The sequence below is a fragment of the Lachnellula hyalina genome (genome assembly GCF_007821495.1).
Source record: "Lachnellula hyalina strain CBS 185.66 chromosome Unknown contig00037, whole genome shotgun sequence".
In the NCBI taxonomy this organism is placed as follows: domain Eukaryota; kingdom Fungi; phylum Ascomycota; class Leotiomycetes; order Helotiales; family Lachnaceae; genus Lachnellula; species Lachnellula hyalina.
The window spans coordinates 87,224-110,160 of record NW_022157151.1 but is presented as its reverse complement, the minus strand read 5'-3'; the positions used below and the strand labels follow the sequence as shown (position 1 = coordinate 110,160).

The 22,937-nt window shown below is 47.6% G+C and overlaps 2 protein-coding genes across 2 annotated transcripts; one reads left to right on the top strand and one right to left on the bottom strand.

The window, feature by feature from the left end:
- Positions 1-19,259: 19,259 nt before the first annotated feature.
- Positions 19,260-21,735, top strand: creB (putative ubiquitin carboxyl-terminal hydrolase creB; the record flags this gene model as incomplete). Its single annotated transcript, XM_031147592.1, has 4 exons — positions 19,260-19,304; positions 19,413-19,559; positions 19,610-19,623; positions 19,671-21,735. The coding sequence occupies 4 exons, from the start codon at positions 19,260-19,262 to the stop codon at positions 21,733-21,735; spliced, it is 2,271 nt and encodes a 756-aa protein (XP_031006834.1).
- A 544-nt stretch (positions 21,736-22,279) lies between these two features.
- yos1 (Protein transport protein) lies at positions 22,280-22,886 on the bottom strand (the record flags this gene model as incomplete). Its single annotated transcript, XM_031147591.1, has 3 exons — positions 22,280-22,335; positions 22,448-22,567; positions 22,631-22,886. Coding segments are annotated over 3 exons (432 nt in total), but the record flags the coding sequence as incomplete, so codon positions are not given.
- Positions 22,887-22,937: the final 51 nt, after the last annotated feature.

Genomic DNA, 22,937 nt, shown 5'->3' with positions numbered 1-22,937 from the left:
ATACGGGTACTAAAACTAATTACACATATCTACGCAAAGCTCTTCGTTTGATTGTGGACGAGGTGAATGAACACGATCCAAATGACATTGCTTATGTATACAGCGGATATGCACCGCTGTCCGTCCGCTTAGTCCAATGCATCTTGCAGAAACAATATCTAACCTCGATTACTCGTGGCGGGAATGCGAATACTGCTGTCGCTACAGGAGGCGTTTCGCAAGGGTGGCGAGGATTTGAGGAGGTTGTCAAGCACGTCTGCGGGCAAACTTTTGACGAGGTCCAGAAAGGAGAGGATAAGGCTGTGAAAGCTCGAGCTCTCCTCACAGGTAGCGGTGAGAAGAAGACTGTTTTCGTGGTATTTTTGGGCGGAATTACCTTTACTGAAATTGCCGCTCTCCGTTTCATCGCAAAGCAGGAAGAGGGTATGTCAACACCACTCTATTCAATTGCAAACCGCTAATCATTCTCTCTCTATTCAGCCCGAAAAGATATAATCATCTGCACAACCTCAATCATCAGCGGGAATCGAATTTTGGATGCTGCGATTGAAAGAAGTACGTTTGGAAAGACCGGTGTATAGACATCGGTTCTTGTTCCAATTAACAAACCTGCACAGGCTTTAAAGTGCCTCTCGTAATTTAGTAGAGTGACTTGTAAATGTAAAAACAAACGAAGAAATAAACAATGAGATGTCCAATGTAAATGCTTAAGAGCCGTAAGACGTCGGAAGAAGCTCCGCATTAGCTAAAATCGGCGTCGCCAAATCGTCCACGTGATGCTACGCTATGGTCGCATCTCATTATTTGGGCCGAGAATCTCATGGAGCCATGAAAGACCCATATCGTACGACCCGACAACCCGACGAATCCTTTCGAGTCTTCTGAGCGGATACGGTTCCTTTGCGATCGATGATAATACTGGCTGGGACTCATATAAAGCTGGGTGTGGGATATCAGGGTGGCGAAAGGAGGACTTGGACATCGAAAGCTCCAGGTGAGACGAATCCACGTGGTGATACATATATCAATATCAAGTGCGTTGAAGGGATTGCTAATGTTTCTTCATAGCTTAATAAGGAGCATTCGATTAGCCCGCCCAATGGCATCTGAGGAACTGGTTCGATAAGTGATAATATGAGCTGTCAAGGGAAATTCGATTAGCAGCACTGACCCCCGTTCCTCAACCGACGGCCATATATCTCGAAGTGTTCTCGAAAAGTCACAGGACTTGAAGTTTTTGACATGGCAGTGACAATGGACGGCCAAATGTCGCAACACGAGGATCTGAATTTGATGGGGTTCCAAGAATTAGACTCCCATCTATCAATGTTCGACCCTGGGCGAGATTCGTCAACGCCAGGTGCGACTTCAACAGTTGGCTATACCGACTTCAACTCCACAAATGAACAAACAACTACCACTATAGTCGTTGATTCACCCATGGATATGATATATTCAAGGAAGTTACAACCAGAAAGTTACTTCCACATTAAACCTGGGCAGTCAAAGTCACCAGCTCGCAATATCAATATCAAAAAGTATGTATCTGTATCAATCGTTCTTTCCGAGTCATGTTAAACTTTCGCATTTCATCTCCTATTCAGCAATTGGACAATTTGCAAGTAAAGTTTATTAACCACCTGAACGCAGCGCTCTTTCTCATAAATCAGCATCAAATAACAACGTGCACCTGAGACCTGAAAGCGCACGCGACTCTATGGCCTCCTCAATGACCACGGATCTCGAAGATGGTTCCTCGGTCCTGTCATCGATATCGAGCAAGGCGACGTCTCCAACGGGCTTCGAGGCTAGCACGAGGGAAACCACAAAGGGGGCTTCACAAGGTGGAAAGCGTCCTAAATATAATGTGCGCCCTAAGGTCTCAATACCAACTGACATTGTTCCGTCCGAGTATGCAAGACAATGTATAGCTGCCGCCGAGTCTTCTCGTCTGAACCCCTATAGCATGCATGTGGAAGAACATGCCATCTTACGGAAACACCTTACGCACCAACAAGTCACGACCTACCTTAACATACGGAATGGAATCTTGAGGCTATGGACAAGAAATCCTCTCATTGGTGTGATGAGAGATGAAGCCATTGGATGTGCAAAAGACACTCGCTGGTTTGATATTGCAGCCATCTGCCATGAGTGGCTGGTACGACGAGGCTACATCAATTATGGCTGCCTAGAACATCAAGAGTCCAGTGCTACTGGCAAGAAAAAGAGACCGACGAAACAAAAGCGAAAGACCATTGCTGTCATTGGAGCTGGCATGTCTGGCCTAGGTTGTGCAAGGCAACTGGAAAGCCTTCTTTCTCAGTTCGAGGACCGCTTCCGTGAAATGGGCGAAGAAGTTCCACAAGTGATGGTCTTGGAGGGCAGAGACAGAATTGGTGGCAGAGTGTATTCTCGCCCCTTCAAAACCAAGCCACAATATCCCACTCTGAGCTATGGAAGCCGACATACTGCGGAAATGGGCGGTATGATCATTACTGGATTCGATCGGGGCAACCCTCTCAACATTATCGTCCGAGGCCAGCTTGCATTGCCTTATCATGCTTTGAAGTCTGAAACCACAATCTACGATTCTACTGGACGACCCGTTGACAACAAACGAGATCAACAATCAGAGAAGTTGTTCAATTACATACTCGACCGGGTCAGCGAATACAAATTTAAGCTCGCCACACCAGCCACTGCCGAAGGAGACAAGGACCTCCTAGACGCAGGTCGCGATATCGCGGCAGAAGGCTCAAAGACGATCAAAGAGATTGAAGATACCAAGACAGGATCTTCCCCAATTACTGCGAATGATCAACCTCGAACTAACGAAGTACAAATGATACCTGTTTCATCGGACAGGCTCACCGGTAGAGCACATCTTGAACCCGGCATCCCGGCTGTGCATACAGCAGCATACAAAGCTCAAGAGATAGGCTGGGAACTAAACACTGGTATAGGAATTGAGTCCGATCTTGACCTTGAACCTGCCGTGAACTCAAAGTACGCCACACTCGGCTCAGTGTTCGACGAGGCTATCCGCCAATATATGAGGATACTTACTTTCACACCACTTGATCTGCGATTGATCAATTGGCATGTTGCAAACCTGGAATACAGTAATGCAACTACATGCAACAAATTAAGTCTCGGGGGGTGGGACTTGGACGCTGGCAACGAATGGGAAGGCAAGCATACCATGGTCACTGGCGGATATCAACAGGTTCCTAGAGGACTTTTGAACTGTCCGCAACCACTGAACGTTCGGCGAGAATGCAACGTGACGAAGATTGTCTACAATCCCGCAAATGCTTCACAGTCAAGGATCGAATGCAAGAACGGCGATGTCATTGATGCTGATTATATTGTCTCAACAATCCCGCTCGGTGTACTGAAGCAGCAGGATGTCCAATTTGAACCATCCTTGCCGGAATGGAAAACCGGTGCTATTCGACGCATAGGATACGGTGTTTTGAACAAGGTTGTACTCGTATTCAAGGATGCTTTCTGGGACCAAAGCCGGGACATATTTGGTGCTCTGAGCAATGCACCTAATCGATTCAGCTTGAACCAAGGCGACTATTTCTCACAAAGGGGTCGATTTTTCCAGTGGTTCAATTGCAGCAATACTACGGGCTTACCGACACTACTTGCTCTTATGGCCGGTGAGGCAGCATTCCAAATGGAAAATACCTCAAATGATGAGATCATCGCTGAGGCGACGAATGTTTTGAAAACCGTGTTTGGCGCCGCAGTTGTCCCTACCCCGGTCGAGGCAGTTGTTACCAGATGGGGCCAAGACAAGTTTTCTCGTGGCAGCTATTCAAACACTGGACCTAATTTTCAATCAGACGACTATGAGGTCATGGCAAGACCAATCGGAAACCTCTTCTTCGCAGGCGAGCATACCTGTGGCACACATCCCGCCACGGTTCATGGAGCATATATTTCCGGTTTGAGAGCGGCATCTGAGGTTCTAGACACTTTGATTGGACCAATTAAGGTTTCTGAACCACTGCTGCTGCCCAAGGATTCTGCAGCATCAAAACGAAAGTCTGACGCTCTGCAAAACCCCCTAGACCCAAGACAAACTCGACTTGCAGCATATGAGAATGACGTATGGATTGCAATTTATGAAAAATTTGGCTATCCTCCATGGAAACCCGAAAACAAGCAACCAAACCCGTATAGGTTGTACAGCAAAGAGAAGTGGGAGGAGGCCAAGAAGAAGTGCGAGGAAGGCAGAAGACCAGGGAAAGGAAAGCCAATTCCTAACGAGGTCAAAAAGATGGTTACCAAGATGTGGAAGGAAGCCACTGAGGAAGAGAAGAAACCATTCAACGCAGAAGCTGATAAGCTGAAGAAAGCATATGTTGCTGCTGTGGAAGAGTACAAAGTGGTGATCGCAAAGTGGGATAAAGATACTCTGGAGTTTAGGGCACAGTACGAACGTGAACATCCAAGCGTACCTGGCCCTGATGAAGTGGACACCCCATCAAGACAGAGAAGAGTGAAGAGGGTCAATGGATACGCTGAGGACTCGGATTCGGATATGGAGCTCTGAGAAATGGGTCTTGGTATGGCATTGCATTACATTGTAACTTCACCTGGAGCATAGGAGTCACTGGACTGGTGCATCACTCCCAGAATTGGCTTTTGTTTTGGTTTTTCTTTTTTGGAGCATAAGCATGAATGAGCCTTGGCATCATTATGGGTGGGTTTTGGAAGACTTTGTTTGCATTTATTAGCTATGTATTTGAAGTATTAGTATCAATGCCTAATAATGAAGATGTCTTGTTTGTGCGTCATGACTGCTCTTGTATGGTTGTGTTGAGATGAGAGATACTCCGTAAATAATACAAACACAGAGGTAGCAAGGGCCTAGGCGGGGGTATATTCAAACAACGCTAGTCCCCCTTCGTCAAGCGACCGTGAAACCTACCAACGACCCCTCCATCACATCCCGCAATTTAAACTTGACTACCAAGCTCACAAACATCCCGATAAAAATGGCTGAAGTAGATCAATTTGACAGCGCGCTGTGAGCTCCCATTCCTTTACATATCTGACATTCAATAGCCTAATAAAAACAAACAGGGACCTTCTCCGGCGCCTAGACCCCAAACACACCTCCGAACACCTGAACTCCCTAATCTCCCTCGTCCCCTCCTTGACCGAAGATCTCCTCTCCTCCGTCGACCAACCGCTCACCATCGCTCGCTGCCGCAAGACTGGCCGCGACTACCTGCTCTGCGACTACAACCGCGACGGCGATAGCTACCGGTCTCCTTGGTCTGGTGAGTTCGAGACACCGCTGGGCGGACAGGGTATTGGCGGTATTGATGATCAGGGTAATAATGAGGGCGCGGGAGAGGGCGCTGTGCCGAGCGAGAGGGTCAGGGCTATGGAGGTGCGCGCGAATGAGGCGTTTGATGTTTACAGGGAGTTGTATTATGAGGGGGGAGTGAGCAGTGTTTATTTTTGGAATTTGGATGATGGGTTTGCGGGGGTGGTGTTGTTGAAGAAGGGTGAGTTGTTCTTTTTTGTCTTGTTCAGGGAGGGTCTGGGATGAGTGAGATGCTGATGGGATATAGTTGCGACGCCGTCTGGCAAGAGTGAGGGGACATGGGATTCGATCCACGTGTTTGAGGCGGTTGATCGAGCTCGCACAGCACATTATAAGCTTACCAGCACGGTTATTCTGCATTTGTCGACGGGCAATGACAATTTGGGCGAGATGGACCTAAGTGGAAATATGACACGGCAGATCGAGAGTGATTTGCCGGTTGATGACGATACCTCGCATATTGCCAACATTGGCAAGTTGGTTGAGGATATGGAGCTCAAGATGAGGAACTTGCTACAGGAGGTCTACTTTGGCAAAGCGAAGGATGTTGTTGGTGATTTGAGGAGTATTGCTTCATTGACTGAGGCCAATAGGGACAAGGCTACACATCAAGAAATGATCAATTCGATGAAGAGGTAAAACACATTAGCATGGGAGTTTGTTTTTATGGCATACAAATGGAGGAAGGTCCAAAAATTCACTTCGTCCAAAGTCCATCATTCTCTCCTTTGAATTCAGTTCAGATTGTCGTTCGTGAAGTCTTAACTCCAACCTCCTTGGGAATTCCCCGTCTACACCATATTATTCTTTACTTTGTAAGCCGTCTAGATACCTCAATACAATCCTCCTACATCCGGAGAACTATGTCCGGACTTGCCTTGGCAAAATATCCCACCTTCGCTGCTTTTATATCTTTCCCGTCTTCTTCAACAGCAAGTCAAAAAGGGTATAATGAGAACAATGAAAACAGCCTTATTCCCGTCAAACCGCTAAACGCGCGTATATAGGAATTCCCATTTGATTATTTTTCAATACTCCAATAATAATGACCCCTGTCAGCTAATTGACTTGTCCGGTACTGCGTATTGCCTCAATACCAATGCAGAAATCATGGGCCACTAGCGGGAGGCTGCCTCGTGCCCTCGTCCCAAAAGGGGTTTTAATATCCACATGTCAATAATCCCCGAATTGTTATTGATAATCAGAAGAAGAATATTCTCCGATGTTCATTTCACGGCAATAACAGGCCACAAGAAACGTGTCAGATATTCCTGTTTACAAATTATTTGCCGAGGTGTTTTGTTTTAACGGACATAGCAGGGCAGGATCTCGATATTTAAGCACCTGATGGCATTCGAGTGATAAACACATCCTTGAATCCCCCATTTTAAGCCTGGCACTTATCACTGAAAGTAACGTGACACTAATCCTCATATGTCCAATGCCGTTTTGGTTCACAAAAAGCGAGGCGCCTTGCTCTTATGATATCATTAATCCAAGGCCTCTTAAGAGCCTTGCAGCGGCGGTATCCCGATTTCAGGAAGCGTTAAATAGTAGCCTCAGATAATGGGATGCCACAGTTATAAGCTAGCTCGCGGTAGGTCATTCTACGCGTACGGGAACCACCAAATTTGAGGGCATCCAGAAGCCGTTTTTTCTGCGCTGTAGAGAGAAGAGATGGGCGCCCAGGGCTCTTATGCTGTGGTGTTCCAAAGATGTGGGCATTTCGCTGAACTGTTGAAGTATGGCATCCTAAGCGCCTTGCAATGATATAATACTGAATAGGATGTCTCCCTCTAGGGGTCTTTTCGTACTGCCTCCAGGCCTTAGCTTTCACGCGATCATCATGGCTCATCTAGTGATTTAAGCCCGTCAAATCGATCATTTGGAGGGGAGGTGTCTATGGGCGAGAAGGTGGTGGAGGTGAAGGTGAAGGCGATGCAGTGAGATTAATAATCTCAGGATCCTCAAGAATTATAAATGGTGCAGCCTCTCTAGAAGCAACCATCTATAAATAACCTCCTTCTGGCTGGCATAGTGGATTAATGCCCTGAAAACGGGCAAATCCAGGGTTGCGGTGCCTAGTTCTAGGGAGGGAGGGACTCGCTGGCGAGGTCATAGGATAAGGCATTTTGAGTGTAGAGTAATATTAATATACGTTAAAAATAAGAGGATAGTAATATACGTTAAAAATAAAAGGATCGTGATATACGTTAAAAATAAGAGGAAGTGAACTGAAAAGCATAGCTTTAGGCTTGGGATCACTAGAGTTATAGGGGGTACAAAACCATGCATAAAAGGCCCATAAAAGGCCCATAAAAGGCCCATAAAAGGCTGTAGGATCGACGTTTTACTAGCGTTTATCAGTGAAACTATACCCAGAAAAATTGCAGATTTATTGCAGCACCCTGTAGTTCCGTTATTATATCGCCCTACTTTACTGAGGGAGGTACTTTAAAGCCGGCACGGCACGCACCCCTTTGCTCGTCACCCCACCCTGAAGGTTTCCCGAACGAAAGGAAAGCGTTCCAAACTTCCCAACGCCAATCGCCAATCGCCATATCCAACCCGCGGCCCGATCCCAAACGTGTGTGCTCACTGCTCAGCTGAAACTTGCATAAGACGCCCGATCCCGCCCCACGAACTGCTCCATCCCACTTTCGAAGAAATCCTGCACTCTGGAGGAGCGGGAGGGGCCGCGGAAACGTGGGAGCGGAACGGATGCGGAAGGTGCCATTAGCCCTACAGCCCTGTGCGTGATAGATAATGCAGAACCGCACAGAACTGCAGAATGACTGCGCTAATTATCTGGTTTAATCCAGGCCCATGGCATGGTTCCGGAGGACTGGGACGGAGCTCGATGGATGGATAGGTGGGTGGCAGATCTGGGATTATTTGGGAACTGTCACTGGTTAGTCTATACGAAGGTGCAGGAGTAAGCCAAAGTCAAATTCGACGCTTGAGCAAAGTGGGCGATCATTTGAGATCTGGTATACTTTTAGCCGCTTTTAAAGTAGATGCGAACTTGGCAGTTGAAGAGAGGTCTTATTATTGTAATGTGACATGAGAACGAAAGTGCTATTAAAGAATCGTGATCGACATATAAGTCCTATTGATACATGGAGGAAGAGACAAAATTGGGTAGACCTTGTATACATGTGCAGCCCTTGACCTTTGCAATGCAGTACAATACAAGAAAAAGGAAAACGGAAAAATGTATTTTTCGCAATTAGGCAAATGTAAAAAGACTGGTATCAATCTGATCGCGTCCGTTGCTCGTCATCGTTAATCGTTTGGTTTCGGTCCTGGGATGTATGTCCATTCGTTGAATTATTCGTATGAAAGGTCGCTCAAAAGTACTGACAATCCGTTTTACTCGGTCACTAATGGCCACCATCCAATCCGAACATAGCTGTCTATCATCTCCTGTATTGTGTCCGCGAGGATCTTAGGCCGTGTGTATGTGAAACCAACCACTTTCTTCAGCCTGCTGCCATCCATACTCAGAGCCGTATCCTTCAACAGCTCCGCTTCCATAAAGGGCGTTAATGGACCTGGTCTCGTGATACCGGCGTCTTCCAGTAAATCGGCCCAGGGCCCAAGGACGTCGTCATTGATATCGTCCACCACGCGGTCCAAATGCAACCTTGCAAATGTACTTATTAGCTGTCCTTGAAATCCGGTCTTGATCCCAAATATTTGCGCAATGATCGCCGCCATAGTGCCTTGAGATGTTTGCCCATCGTCCACAATGTTGAAGATGGGGACTTTGCCCATGGAAGCAGGATCCCAATTAGGCTTGCCCTTGACTGAATACCAGTCTGCAATATCAAAAAGCGCGCGGACAGCGTCTGATATATGGACTGTATTCACACTGAGGTCCTTGGTCCAGAGCCACTTCATATCCTCTCCTAAGCTTTTGTAAACGCAAGCCAGAGAGAGAGCCGTACCGACGATTCCAGAATCGTAGTTACCGTATACGTTGGCGAGTCGGACGATTATGAGGTTGAGTCTGTAAATGAGGAATTTAGTTTCTGCTATTCCCTCCAAGCGAGGGCTTACTCACCCCTCGATTTTTGCCAGAGCCTCCTCTGCCTGGAGCTTGAATACCGCAATCTTGCTCCACGGTTTTAACTTGTCGCTTTCCTTGCTTGGCGACGAATCTGGCTTGTAGATCATACCCGTGCTCAACTCCACATACGCCTTGACATGCCGCCTGGCAGCTTCCTTTCCCAATACTACACTCAGTGCAAGCGAGCGCACCTTGTAAACCTCATCCTCCTGCGAATGTCTTGTTTCTCCTCCACAGTTGAAAACATAGTCCCATTGCTTGCCTTCGGCGCGGTCGAAAATGCGGGGCAGAGATTCTGTTGGTAAGCTATAGTTAGCTTCTAGTTGGGTACGAAGGTATACCGTCGCGAGGTCCACGAGTGTGAAACAAGCAGGCCGAGGGAAAACAAGCAGTGGAGTGCACATACGTTCTTTACTCGCATCTGCTTGTATAAACTTGTCCTTTGAGCATGCTTCTGAGAACTCTGGGGCTAGCCATGCCAGCTCTGGTAGCAACTGCATGCGCTGTGAGTTGGGGGGAAAAGCAAACATCTTGGTCCTCTGCATGGCCTTACCTTGTCCACAATCCGCAGCTCTGATGCCAAATCATTATTCTGGATATGCAGTGCCAGATAACGCCCAACGAAACCCAGTCCACCAATTATGAGCACAGAAGGCTTCTCCGCCATTATGCTGTCGTGTGAGGGAGTGTTGTCAGTACGGAAGGTTTTATATCGGATTGGTGAAGCTCGTTGCAGGAGACGGACTGTTGGCAGGCGGTGTTTCAGTAGTGGGAGGATATCGGGATAAGAATACTGTAAGAATAAGAACACGAATAAGAGCGTCTCAATAGATTTACTGTGCTTTGTTTGTACGAGATGCGTTAGGAGGGACCACAGAGTTGCGGCGAAGAGGGAGAGTTACTGAGCAATAGAGTACCGTACTGTACTTGAAGTAGTCGTAGTCGTAAGGTAGTTATACAGTCGGTTCTCAGACCTCTCCTCTGCAATTTGCAAGGAGGGGCGCCCGACCGACTCCAGTCCAGCAGTTCGGGCTCATTTGGAAAGGGGTCACCCATGCGCAGAACGCCTCCAGTGCGAGCCGTCCCAAGGATCGCTGCTGTACTGCAAGTAGCCACCACAACCCACCTCCACCCTTAACTCCCCCGTTTGTCTTACTCCAACCCGATCCCAACTTGTTTCCATAGCTGCAGCTTCTGCTGCTCCCTGCCAGATGTGTCTCGATGGGAGCAGAGCATCGCATTGCAGTGTGTTATTGGCAAAAGCCAGTACAGCACTTGGAACGGATGGTGACGGAATAGGGGGAGCAAAGCATCAAGGCAAGGGTGAGTAAGGTAGGTGTAGGTATGAAAGTAACCAGGTGCATCTGCATATCGCAGCATTCAGTCTCGTGGATGCAGATGCCCGACTGCACAAAGCCTGGAGGCCATCGAGTACCTACCTTACTACGATGGAGATGGAGGCACGCAGTGCAACCAAAGTCGTGTAAGGAATAGGATAAGGCAGGTTGAGGCGCCGAAGAGACTATTGGTTGGCTCTTACACCAGTGCTTACGGAGAGGGGAGTACCTTGCGATCAGTTTTCAGGGCAGCAACGATTGCCGATGTAGAAGCTTTTCAAGTCCTTCTAGAAGCTATTTCAATACCACCTACCTACACCTCGCCCTCGCCCTCGTCCTCCCTGTCCTCTCTCCCCTCATCTCCCCCTCTTTGTTGCCGCTCGCCGATGCGATGCCATGCAGGTGCAACCAGAGTGGGAAGTTTTACGGCGATTAAAGGTTACTTTGCATCGGCTCTTCCTTCGGTACAGCAGAGCAGCAGCATTGAAAACACACAGCAACATGCAAACAATTTCGCATTTAATCTCCGCAATACAATAGAGGGGCTCCAACATAACAGCTAGTAGGGGGGCATGAAGACATTGATCTCCTTTCCTCTCCGTGCTCTTTTCAATACAGTAAGAAATCATCTCTTTCGCCAGTCCAGCCGTGGACACGGTCCCATCTGCGGCGCAAGAATGACCCCCCCGTCTTCCCTCCAACGGCCAGGATGTTACTGTAACAAAGCTCGACCTATAAGAACCTAATCCTACGATACTGGTACTGGACCTATTTCTTCGTATGATGGCATACAGGTTCAGGCACAAGACTATTGCAATATCGGAGTTCCAAACATGCAGGAACAGAGTGGTAACAATAGAACTCTCTACTTCGTATCTACTACAGTACGATATCGGGACACGAGCGTTTAATAAAGTCGTGCATGCAGCACCGCTGCAGCAAGTGCATACAGTACTGTATATGCAAGTCATAACCGTCCGGGTCGCCCGAGTTTACCCATCTCAGTCGTTTGCCAGTTCTCTAGAAGCTTCTGAAACATTTCTGCTGCAGCGTCACAGAGCTTCTGTGTGATCAGCCTGTTTGTGCCACGCCACGCCCCCACATTTTGAGCCTATATGTATAGGAGATTTGTGTTCCGTGTGCAAGATGCAGACTCTTGGTCTTGAAAATGAGCATTTTCCTGGTACGAGATTAATAATTGAGTATAGCATCATCATATGGTTTAGAAAAACTGCAAGTAATGCCTCTTCTATGCACTCCTTGTTTCAGGGATTTTCAGCTGCGTAAGGTTCGTACCGTCGGCTATATCATGCGCAGTGCGTGGAGAAAGCTTGGGCTTGCAGCCATTCAGATCGACCTGGCGTCATCAGATGTGTCCCAAGATAGGCTCAAAATTCCTCTTGCAAGAGCATGAAGGAGGGGGGTGTCAATATATGTATGACCTCCGAAATCAAGATCGTCGGGCTTATCAATCGCTCCAAGTAGAGCTAGCAGTTACCACCTGGCGTCGGCCCTCCTGCAGTCTCTACTGTACATACGGAATGACCCTTAAGCGCTCGAAGGATAGGCTATGGGTATCCTATATCTGAAATGACATGTGGTATAGTTGCTAAAGAATGGCCATGGTGGTGGGTAGGATGTATGCTTCCTGTTGCATTCATCATGTAGTCCCAAGTTCGGAACGCCGGACTACCGCTCACATGGTCCCAAATAACCATGTCACTCTCAAATTAAGGGGAATTAGTATCCAAAGCACACATCCAAGCAGTACAGAATCAGATTATCATTTGGACACTTTCCAAGTAGGCTATCCTTCTATGTACGCTTTCAACCCCATCGTCTTGCTAGTATAGCATCTTATTACAGTGTCGGAGACATCTCGGGTGTCCCAAATGAGTTTGAAAGTTCTAAAGCCTTTAGAATTATTCATTCCATGCTCTCCTGGTTCTGAAGACTCTGGCGTCTTTCAAGGCGCCAATCTGCAGGCTTGGTCTCGAGGTAAATTCTCTGACCATTTCCATCCTCAAGATACACCCGCTTCTCTTCAAGAACAAGACAGCTTTCAGTCCACGCTCTAACAAACACTTACACCGAGTATCGCATTCGTCTTTAAGAGATCATCATCTTCGCGTACATGAAATTGTCCACTCCGAGCCGTCGTCCCCCATTCTCGTTCCTTAGCACAAACGCAAGGTAGACAATATCAGCAGTCTATATAAGTCTCTTTGAATCTTCTAATGCTTTGTAATCAATAGTGGTGTTTTATCTTGGCTTTGTTTTATTCCCCCCCCCCGGGAAGTATTTATCGAGAGCTTTGGAACCGATGTATCTTTCTCCTCCAGTTCAATAACACATTGCAGCTTTGAACCGCGATATCTTTAAAGCTTGCTATTGTTCATGTAGTACCAGGTATTCGTACGCGACGCCGGATTGGTTATTATCTGTCAAACTTGAGGCCATGGCTTGAGACGATTTTAAAGAGTGGTTCGGCGATTACACTGACAACGGGTGGAGAACTACCTAAGTATATAAGCACGCCTTATAATATACTGCAGTGGCCATCCAAGCATTCAGCATTCATTGTATCGTCGCTTTTTGAATATTGGCCCCGGTGCCTAATATTTTACCGCAATGGTTTCTAAAAGAGCTACGCCTTCAGAAGCCCTCACTTCCCCGGCTTCTATTTCACTCACAACTAGGTCTGATGAATCTCACTCATAATTAGCTTCTTTATTCTCCTCTGGACAAAATGCTGAACTGTTCGCAATAGCCGAAAGGGGGTCAACTACAGCGCTTGGCGGACGAGAACTAGGAGCAGGAACGTGAGTTCCAAGCTCGTCGTCGCGACCACGTGGTAGGTGTTGAAGTCATCTCCTTCTGGAACCACTATACGCATATTTCTCAGGCTTTGCTATAATCAATCTTTAACAATACCTTTAAGCCTTCCAACCTCTTCAAGCTCCGCTTCACTCCCCAAATCGATGAGAGTGACGATGATCAAAGCTTCCGCGATGCGAAGGGACAATTCAAAGGGAAGAGGAGAGTGGGGCAGCATGATGACTTCGGTTCAACCTCAATGATCTAGTCAGCAAGCTTCATTTACACTTTGATCACTCAGTCATTCTTTGAGACCACTTATCCCCATCTCCCCCGAGCGCCTTTTGGCTATCACGCGCATGTGATGGATCTCACTCGGGTCCTTTTGTGGCCTCATTCGACATAACCTTTACGATCACACTGCTTGGGCGATCGCCGAATTTGAAATTCACCAGTATCGCATTTTTGAAATGTCGTGATTAACCTCACAACCCTAGGGGTTCCTTTAGGAATATCAATATTATCTATTACATGCAAGCATCCTGGTTACGCTTATTAGTTGTCTCACTATTAGTTTACACCGGTGAGGAGTCATTCTATAGTATCTTCAATCTTTTGCTTGTCTCAAAAACTTTCAATTTCAGAATAAGGGGGTCCCTTCAATCTCGCCCAGACACACACTTGTGACTTGCTCGGTGTTTTGCAAGATCCTCCTAACCAAAGGCACCTCAACTATCCCCCAGAAATATACGTCTTTTGATTGTATATAAAAGACCAATATGTGAAATGGGCTTGAGTTTTCGCCTCGATGGTATTTTCTAATAGCTCATCTCCCTAGCCCCGTATAAAAGCCTCATCTTCCGTCTTCAAGGCGATTCGCAAACGAACGTCCATCCCGCCTCAGCTCAATAGATGCCTTCTTTTCTACCCTATTGAGCATGAGCTGCCACCCTGGTCACCGAAGATTACAACACCCGTACCAAAATACCGTCTTATCCTGCAACCCGCATCACGTTTAAACACATCTATTATCACATTTATTCCCCCGGCCCATGTCCGTCCATTCCTCAACTCAAATTCAAGATCGAGATTAGCGAGCGGTCTTATGTAGCCGGAACCCGAACTTCGTTTCCATATCGACTCGCATCGCGCTATATGCTGGTTACTTGAAAAGAATCGTTGTATTTTGGCTTTGGGCAGGTACTGAGTTGGCTGAGGATGTTTCGAGTGATGGAAGAAGAGGCCACTCGGAAGGTCATCGATGGTACAGTAGTGGCATATGGCGCCCAGCCCAGCCCGGGGACAACAGCAGGATTTCCAAGCACGCTTTCAGCTACCTGTGTTGGATGGAATATTTTGAGCTTGAGCTTGCGAGGGGATGGGCGTATGGTTGGTATATATCTAGGGGTATTGTGACTATTATTGCTGATAGTTTGCTAGCTGTGTCTGTACAAACTCATAGATGTTTCTGCAATAAGAGAATCCTTTTGTAGGCGTGGAGTACTTTCGTTTTCTGACTCTCGACCATGCGGCACGCTCTTTCTCTTATAATCATTCCATGATACACACGAGTATTGCTTGCTGTTCTTCATCATACACCACTGGGTGACTAGGTATTGTTGCTGCACTCGACCTCAAAAGATCATGATTCAAAACATGCGCATTCAGTCCAAAACCATGATTGATTGATTAGTTCCTTACGAACGCTACCCTACATAAGTCCTCAAACTCCTTCTATGGGGATATCTCTTCAACCCACCCCTTTCTCTGCATACAACACTTGATATATACATCCCTATATTCATATCCTACCGACCTCCAATGTGATATCTAACACCCCTGAACGGCAAACCACTCGTCCGCTGCGGTGGATTCTCACCCTCTTCTGAAGAATCCTCTTCCACGACCCGCCGCAAGAAGACCGCGGGTTGACCGGGGTTGGGAGAGCTTTGAATTTGGCCGTAAGGGTTCAAGGATCGGATTTGAGGGGTTAGAGAGTATGGTTGGGATGCAAGAGCTTGCGGTGTATACACTACTTGCTGCTGCTGTAGTGGGTATTGATACTGTATGCTACGCTGTTGACCTTGCGTCTGTACGTATGCAAAAGGCTGGCTTGCTTGGGGATGGGTTTGTTGAGAGGATGGGTGCCCATATTGGCTGTTAGGATGCTGTCCGAAGGTTGTATAACCAGCAGGAATAAAGGGCTGTTGTTGGAACGGAACACCACCTCGGAACTGGAACTGGGCGGAGCTTGGTGCTTGATCCATTCTCTGGATCTGGTAATTAGAGTCCAGCGTTGCGTAGCCTGGTGGGGCATAACTTAGTTGCCTATACGAAGGGGGTGAGGTGGTGTTTGAGACATATACAGGCGGAAGAGAAGCATTGCCGGCGTTTGAAACGACAGAGGCATATGGGGATGGTAGAGAGGCTGTCATAATGTCTGGTGGTGCTGTTGATGACGAGTGGATGGAAGCACTAGAAATAGAGGGAGGTGATGAGCAATGGGATTGGGATGCGTAATCGGATACAAAGGAGGCATTGTAGGTCATACCGCGGACGAAGTCTGCAAGAGGAATTCCAGTGCCGGGCCGGACTGAGGGAGGGTACATCTCTGAAAGTGTCTGTGAAGTAGACATGTTGGGTATTGGTAAGTGTGTGGGATATAATGGAAAGGAGGGAAAAGTTCTTCATTTGTGGAGTGAGTGGGAATTATATAGACGTTCTTGTGGTGCTCTCTCCTTTTCGGTAATAACAAGGTTTTCTGAATCCAACATGTACAGAAAATGGTGAATGGCCGTAGGCACCTTCGTGTTCACCTTAGCCTTCCTCAGAATGCAACAGTACAAGTGAGCGCTCTTGCACATTCACTAGACTGTCACTTGTGTAGAAGAAGACTGCGAGTGCGACGCTGGAGCACTGAAATCATGCTTCGAGAAAACAATCATCTAATAGTAGCTTGTAGTATGCGAAGAAAGTGTGACTGACAACAACATGACTAGACACTCATAGATTCAGCAAGCGATATCATTGAGAATTGGTGTCGTGACCACGTAAACGCTTTCCAATGATACGAGTGGAAAGAAATGACCTATACATGTTGCTAAAATGTGAAGAGGGGATAATTGTACGTAATAATTGGGGCCCCAATAATTGTTCTGCTTCGACCTTGGTTTCGGTCATCTTCACTGAGCTAGATTAACCCGTGAAAGTCTCCATTGCCTAGATCACTCTAGCCGCATATGTTGCGGGGTGTAGCAGCATAGGAGAATTACAAAGCGAAGGCTAATCGATAGCAAGAAGCACTGACTCACTCTCACTCTCTGACATCGCTTGTCTCGATAAGCAGTGCTAGCTGAATAGGAAAGTCTCAAACGAGGATAGAAGTTCTGATGAAGCAGAGATGAACTCCAAGAGTCCTGGAGAAAATGTATCAAGCTGAAGTATGAACAAGGGCTATAATAAAAAGTCCAATTGGAATCGGATGAGGATTCGGGTGGTTGGCTCTTGCCGCAGAAAGTTACAGAGATACAGAATTAGAGATGTGATGCAACGCATCATAATCTCACAGTATGTACATCTGCGAGTGTGAGTTGAAAAGAAGCAAAAGGAATTCCTCTTTGAAAAAGAAGTGAGCCTGATTCGAAACCTTACCCCACATTCCTTAGCTTGCTGGGGTCCCGGTGCCCAGGCCCCTGGAACCGGCGATCGCAAGCCATGTGCTTGACAGGCCGGTATCGCTAGAAGGAAGCTATGACTGATCTTCATCTTCAACGTTTCAAAGATGGTCTACAAGTGCGACAGAATATAGAATTTTTCTCAGTAACAAAAGTCACGCACAACCTACCATTTAGCCTGCAGATGCTGGTTTCTGTGCTCCCTGTTTTGCAGCAGGCTGGGATGTAGTGCAGCTGTTGGGAAAATTGATGCTGGCAAGGAGCCAGTGTATCGGGAACGGAGCCAGCTACACCCGAAGTCCATAGGTGGGGTTTGGTAAAGAGATGCTCGGTCAAGGCCAATGTTAGCCAGAAGAACGGAGACGTCGGAGAGGATCAGAACTTTGAAGACCGAGTGTTGATCTATTGGCGAACTAGATGTGATGCAGCAACTCGTAGCTGGACTAGAGTAGGCAGGAGACAGACTGCTTGCACCAAGTTCGAGCCCCAACAAAGCGCCATACTCGTAGAACAATGGACATAAAAGGCCAGCCGACTTGAATCATGCACATTGATGCAGACGTAGAGTCAGGAGGTCCAATTCCAACTCTTCTAATCCGAGTTGTCGCCTACTCTCTCAAATATACTCATAGACAATCCGGGCCGATGATGCAGCCTTGCTATGGGGGGGTTGCAGCCAAAAGACGCCTGATAGGAGGTCCTCTAGCTTGGCATCCCGTTCATGCATCGGGTTTTCGTCATAGTGGATGGAGAGAAAGGTTCTACTGTATCTGAAGGGGTATGAGAACTGCGCATCTTCCCCAATAGCATCGAATCATCTCATTCTAAATATGCGAGTGCAGCAATATCGAAGCGGCTATTATTACTCTAGTCGCATCGCATGTTCGTCTCACCCCTCTTGACCCCACAATCCCTTGCCCTCATGGCAGTACTCCGTATGATCGGGTGGTGCGTCGGCCTGGCCCTGCGAATAAACATCCCTTTCTCTGGGACAGAATCAGGTCATTCGCGGGCCAGAGATAGGCCAGCAAATATTTAGCCTAGCTAGCCTAGCCCAGGATGTAGGATGCGATGTTTGGAGGGTGAGATGCAACCGATGCATGGACGTTGAGGTTTTGAGGTATTTGCAGTAGTGTATGCAATGCGTATAAAATTCGTACTTTGCTGAGAGAGGAGAGGTCTTTCTTTCACTTCTGCCGCATTTCTAGAAAGTCGACAGAAGATCCCACCCAACGGCGACGGGTGAAACAGATCTGCAAGCTGTGCTTTTCCGGGCGGGTGGTCCTACTGTAGGTCTAGGTCCAGGTAGGGTAGGTACCTAAACATCGGCTCGACCAGACAATCTGGTGATGCACTTGTACTGTATGTAGTAGTAGGCGTGGGCGAGGGGTAGTGTAGTGGTGACCTCGTGGTAGGGTTGTTGTCCACGGAGGGTATGTTGGTTGGCCCTATTCTGCAGGTGGAAAGTGACTTACCTTCCGCGGCCAAGCTGCGGGAACGAGCGTGCCAACCTTAGAGGAAGCCGCACTCTACTTACTTACTTACTTACTCTCTCTTACCGCGCCTTCTTCACTTCACTCACCTACGCCTTCTGCTTCGCACTGTGCAGTGCAGCACACTGCAGTACAGCAATTCGATTTATCTCCCTCGAATTCTATCACCAATGTACTCGGATTACCTTAGGACGGTCAAAGCCGTGTGAATTGGAATCGCCATAGGACAGCTTATTACAAGGTAGATACAGGCCACGAGGTTCCCCGCCTACGCCACATCCCTACGTCTCGACGAAACATCCTCAGCTCGCTGGAGGAAGCCAAGATCCAATTTCCAATCTGCTTCACTTCTCGCCGAGTCTATACTATTACCGACCTCTTGAAATCCACATCAGCGACTACGAATGATCAAGATTCGAGCTCAACCCCGTCTAGATTGCGTCGTCCGCCATTGCGGCGCATACAAAGCAGCATAGAACATCGAGCGCACGAGGAGCGCCAACACTCGACGCCATGTCAGGCCTTTTTGGCATCAAGAAATGGGGAGGGTCAGCATCTGTCAGTATAGTCTCCTATTACATGTTTGGATGTATTGGTTCTTGATTTGAAATCCTTCTGGAGATATGATCCAAGTAATTGCTTCACTAACGCGATACTATCTAATAGGGAGCCATGAGCCCAGGCGTTACCTCCCCTTCAAAAAGCAAGAAAGATGCGGAGCCTGAACCGGAAATCACTCCTCTAGTGAAGATGTTACAACATGCGGGACCCATACGAAATGATGGAAGTGATAAATTCTACGGAATGGAGAATGTACGCTGACCCTGGATTTTCTAATCGACCCTTACTGACATGCTATATAGTTTGGGAACACATGGTTTGATGAATCGCATGCTTTCAGGTCTAATATGCTAACTTTTACAGTTATTGCAACTCAATAGTCCAAGCCTTATACTACTCCGTTCCATTCCGAGAACATGTCGTCAAATACCCCCCACACTCACCTTACGATACGCCCAACGGACATCCACCTATTGTCACTCCAATAAGAGCACCGATACAGAATGGAGCGGCAGTATCGCCAACAGGCAAACCCAAGGGTATATCCGCGGCTGAGGCAATGAAGAGACGAGCAGCCGTAAATGCAGGTCAGGCAGTACCCGCGCAGGCGGGACAGAAGCCGGAGGATAAACCAGACTCGCCAGAATACAAAAAGAAGCATGCTATGCTTGCAGGACCAATACTGGAACTGACATATGAGAATGCGAGCTCGTATGGCATGGAGGAATCTACTTTTACAGCTTTGAAGGATATATTCATGGCTCTTATTGCGAATAATTCACGAACAGGGGTTTTGAGTCCTCAAAGGTTTCTAGAGATTTTCAAGCGCGATAATGAGATGTTCCGGACTTCGATGCACCAAGATGCTCATGAGTTCTATGGATTGGTTCTTAACGCCGTTATATCGAACGTCGAAGCAAACTCCCATAGGCTGAAGGAGCTAGAACCTCCTCGGGATGACCACAATTTAGCACTATCTATGAAGGCTGCAGTAACATCAGCCGCTACTGCAATGGGAATGGGTTCCGGGACAAGGTCTCCAGGAACAGGATGGGTTCATGATATATTTGAAGGAGTATTGACCTCGGAAACCAAGTGTCTAACCTGTGAAACGGCGTCACAACGAGATGAGACCTTTTTGGATCTATCAATCGACTTGGAAGAGCACTCGTCAGTCACTTCGTGCTTACGGAAATTTTCGGCTGAGGAAATGCTTTGCGAGAGGAACAAGTTCCACTGCGATAACTGTGGAGGTCTTCAAGAAGCAGAGAAGCGTATGAAAATCAAGCGGTTACCAAAGATTCTCGCTCTGCACCTGAAGAGATTCAAATATACCGAGGATATGACCCGGCTGCAGAAGTTGTTTCACCGAGTAGTTTATCCGTACCACCTCCGGATGTTTAATACAACAGACGATGCCGAGGATCCAGATCGACTTTACGAGCTCTATGCTGTGGTTGTGCATATTGGTGGAAATGCTTACCACGGCCACTATGTCTCGGTCATCAAAACACAAGACAGGGGCTGGTTACTATTCGACGACGAGATGGTCGAGCCAGTTGATAAGTCCTATGTGCGGAATTTCTTTGGAGACAAACCCGGACAGGCTTGTGCCTACGTCCTCTTCTATCAAGAAACAACAGTGGAAGCTATGCGACGGGAAATGGAAGCCGAGGGCCCCACCGAGGTTGTCAGCGCAACTAAACAACAAGAGACTGCTAATGGCCACCCTCAACCGAATGGTACTTACCCTGCTTCCGTCTCCAAGCCGGCCTTTGCTTCTAGCCCAGAAGAGACTAAAGAGTTCGTATCGCTCGATCATGCAGTATCCTCGCCGTTACCTATGTCAAACCACACAATTCCTCGAATACTTCCCTCGGCAGCTTCACCTCAAGTGCCTATTCTTGATGCAGCAAGGGTTAAGACCAAAGAGGCAAAGGAACGTGAGAAGAAGGAGCTAAAGGAAGCGGAGAAGTCGAGGAAAGTCGCAGAGAAAGAAAAGCAAAAGGCAGAAGAACAAAAGAGAAAAGAGGCCATGCAAACAAGAAAAGATTTGCTCAAGTCCCAAGACGCAGAAGTCAGGAAGGCGCTAGCGGCAAGTAAGCACTCGGCGGCAGAAGAAGAAGAGCGGAGAAAGCGCGAAGTCGATTCCTCCGCATCAACTAGCGAAACAGGAAAAGAGAATGGCCACGCCGAAAAAGGCTTTGCGCGAGGCCTGAGTCGGGCTCACAAGGGAAGCAAGAGCATGAGTCGAAAGAGCTTTGGCTTCTTGGGAAGCAAGTATGGAGAAGCGAAGACTCACGCAGATGATACCAATACGGCAGTCGAAGGGGCTTCAGGACCACAGACGCCGGAGAAACATTCGAAATCCACAAAGGACAGATTTAGCTTCAGTGGCTTGGGAAGGAAGAAAAGTAATCTCATCTGAAGGGCGAGGCCCAGTGAGATTTGTATTATGATTTTGACATTTCATGGTGTGCTCCGAGGATCTAAAGGTCTTAAAAACATATCATCCCGAGACACAAGGTAAATAGGATTGGTGGTTGATGTGGTTTGGCAAGTATACAATTAAAAGTCTACGGAAGATACCACTATTTTGTCATGGGAGTTGTTTTGGATGCGGGGGATTGAGGCCATTGATACCAAAATGGATTTGTATAGCAGACCGAACACTTGCATGGTGACATTGGACTACTTTATGGTGCGGCGCGAGGATATAATGGGATTTGGTGGCATTCTTTCTCTTCAACTGTGTATTGGATATTTTGCCTTGTGGTTATTTTGATACAATGCCAGGCTTTTAGATCCCCATAGGTAGCCACCACCAGCACCAATAATCGATTTCTCCTGAACGCCAGGCCAGATGCACTTCACGCCTCCTATCTATTCAGCAGTGTGCCTCGTGTCCGTCATGACTGCATGCCTGCCGTATCCTACACGCCTCCATTCAAACCCTGTTCCTTCGTCTCCCCTTATCCCAAAGCCAGCTCATACAGTATAATCGTCACGTTGATCCCTATTAACGGTACTGCGGAAAATCAGTAAATCTTTCAAGTTAACCGGCTCCAGCAGTCTGTCCCCTCCTCTCCCTTTTCCCCCCGATTGCCCCCTGGAAACCAAAAGAAAATCAGAAAACCTACTCCTCATCAAAGTCCTAACACTCGTCATCAACCCAATCAACCTATTCTTAACACTCTCGCTCCCGGCACCACCACTACCACCACCAAACGCGGGCTCAGCAACTGTATTCGACCATCCCACTATTCGTTTCATCAGTACAGTACATGACCCAAGAATCGTTTCGGAAGGGGTGGAGTGCGTACCGCGCGCGAGAAATCGATCTTCAGACAACACAGCTATGGCGTTTATGAGGAGGACGGAGACTGGAGGAGTAGAGTTAGTTGGGCAAAGGAGGGAGGGGAAGACGGGGGTTGTACTGTAGATTAGATTTCCAAATGCGAAGAACATCATCTTGGCGGCTTGGATCTGCAGGGTGTTGAGTGGGAGTGCGAGGCGCAATGGGGGAGGAGGACGTTCAAAGATGCCAGATTGGGGATGCGTGTGCACGGTCCAGGCGAGGCTATTTCGTTCGACGCGGCTTTGCCTTGGGAGGTTTGTATCCCTTTTGCA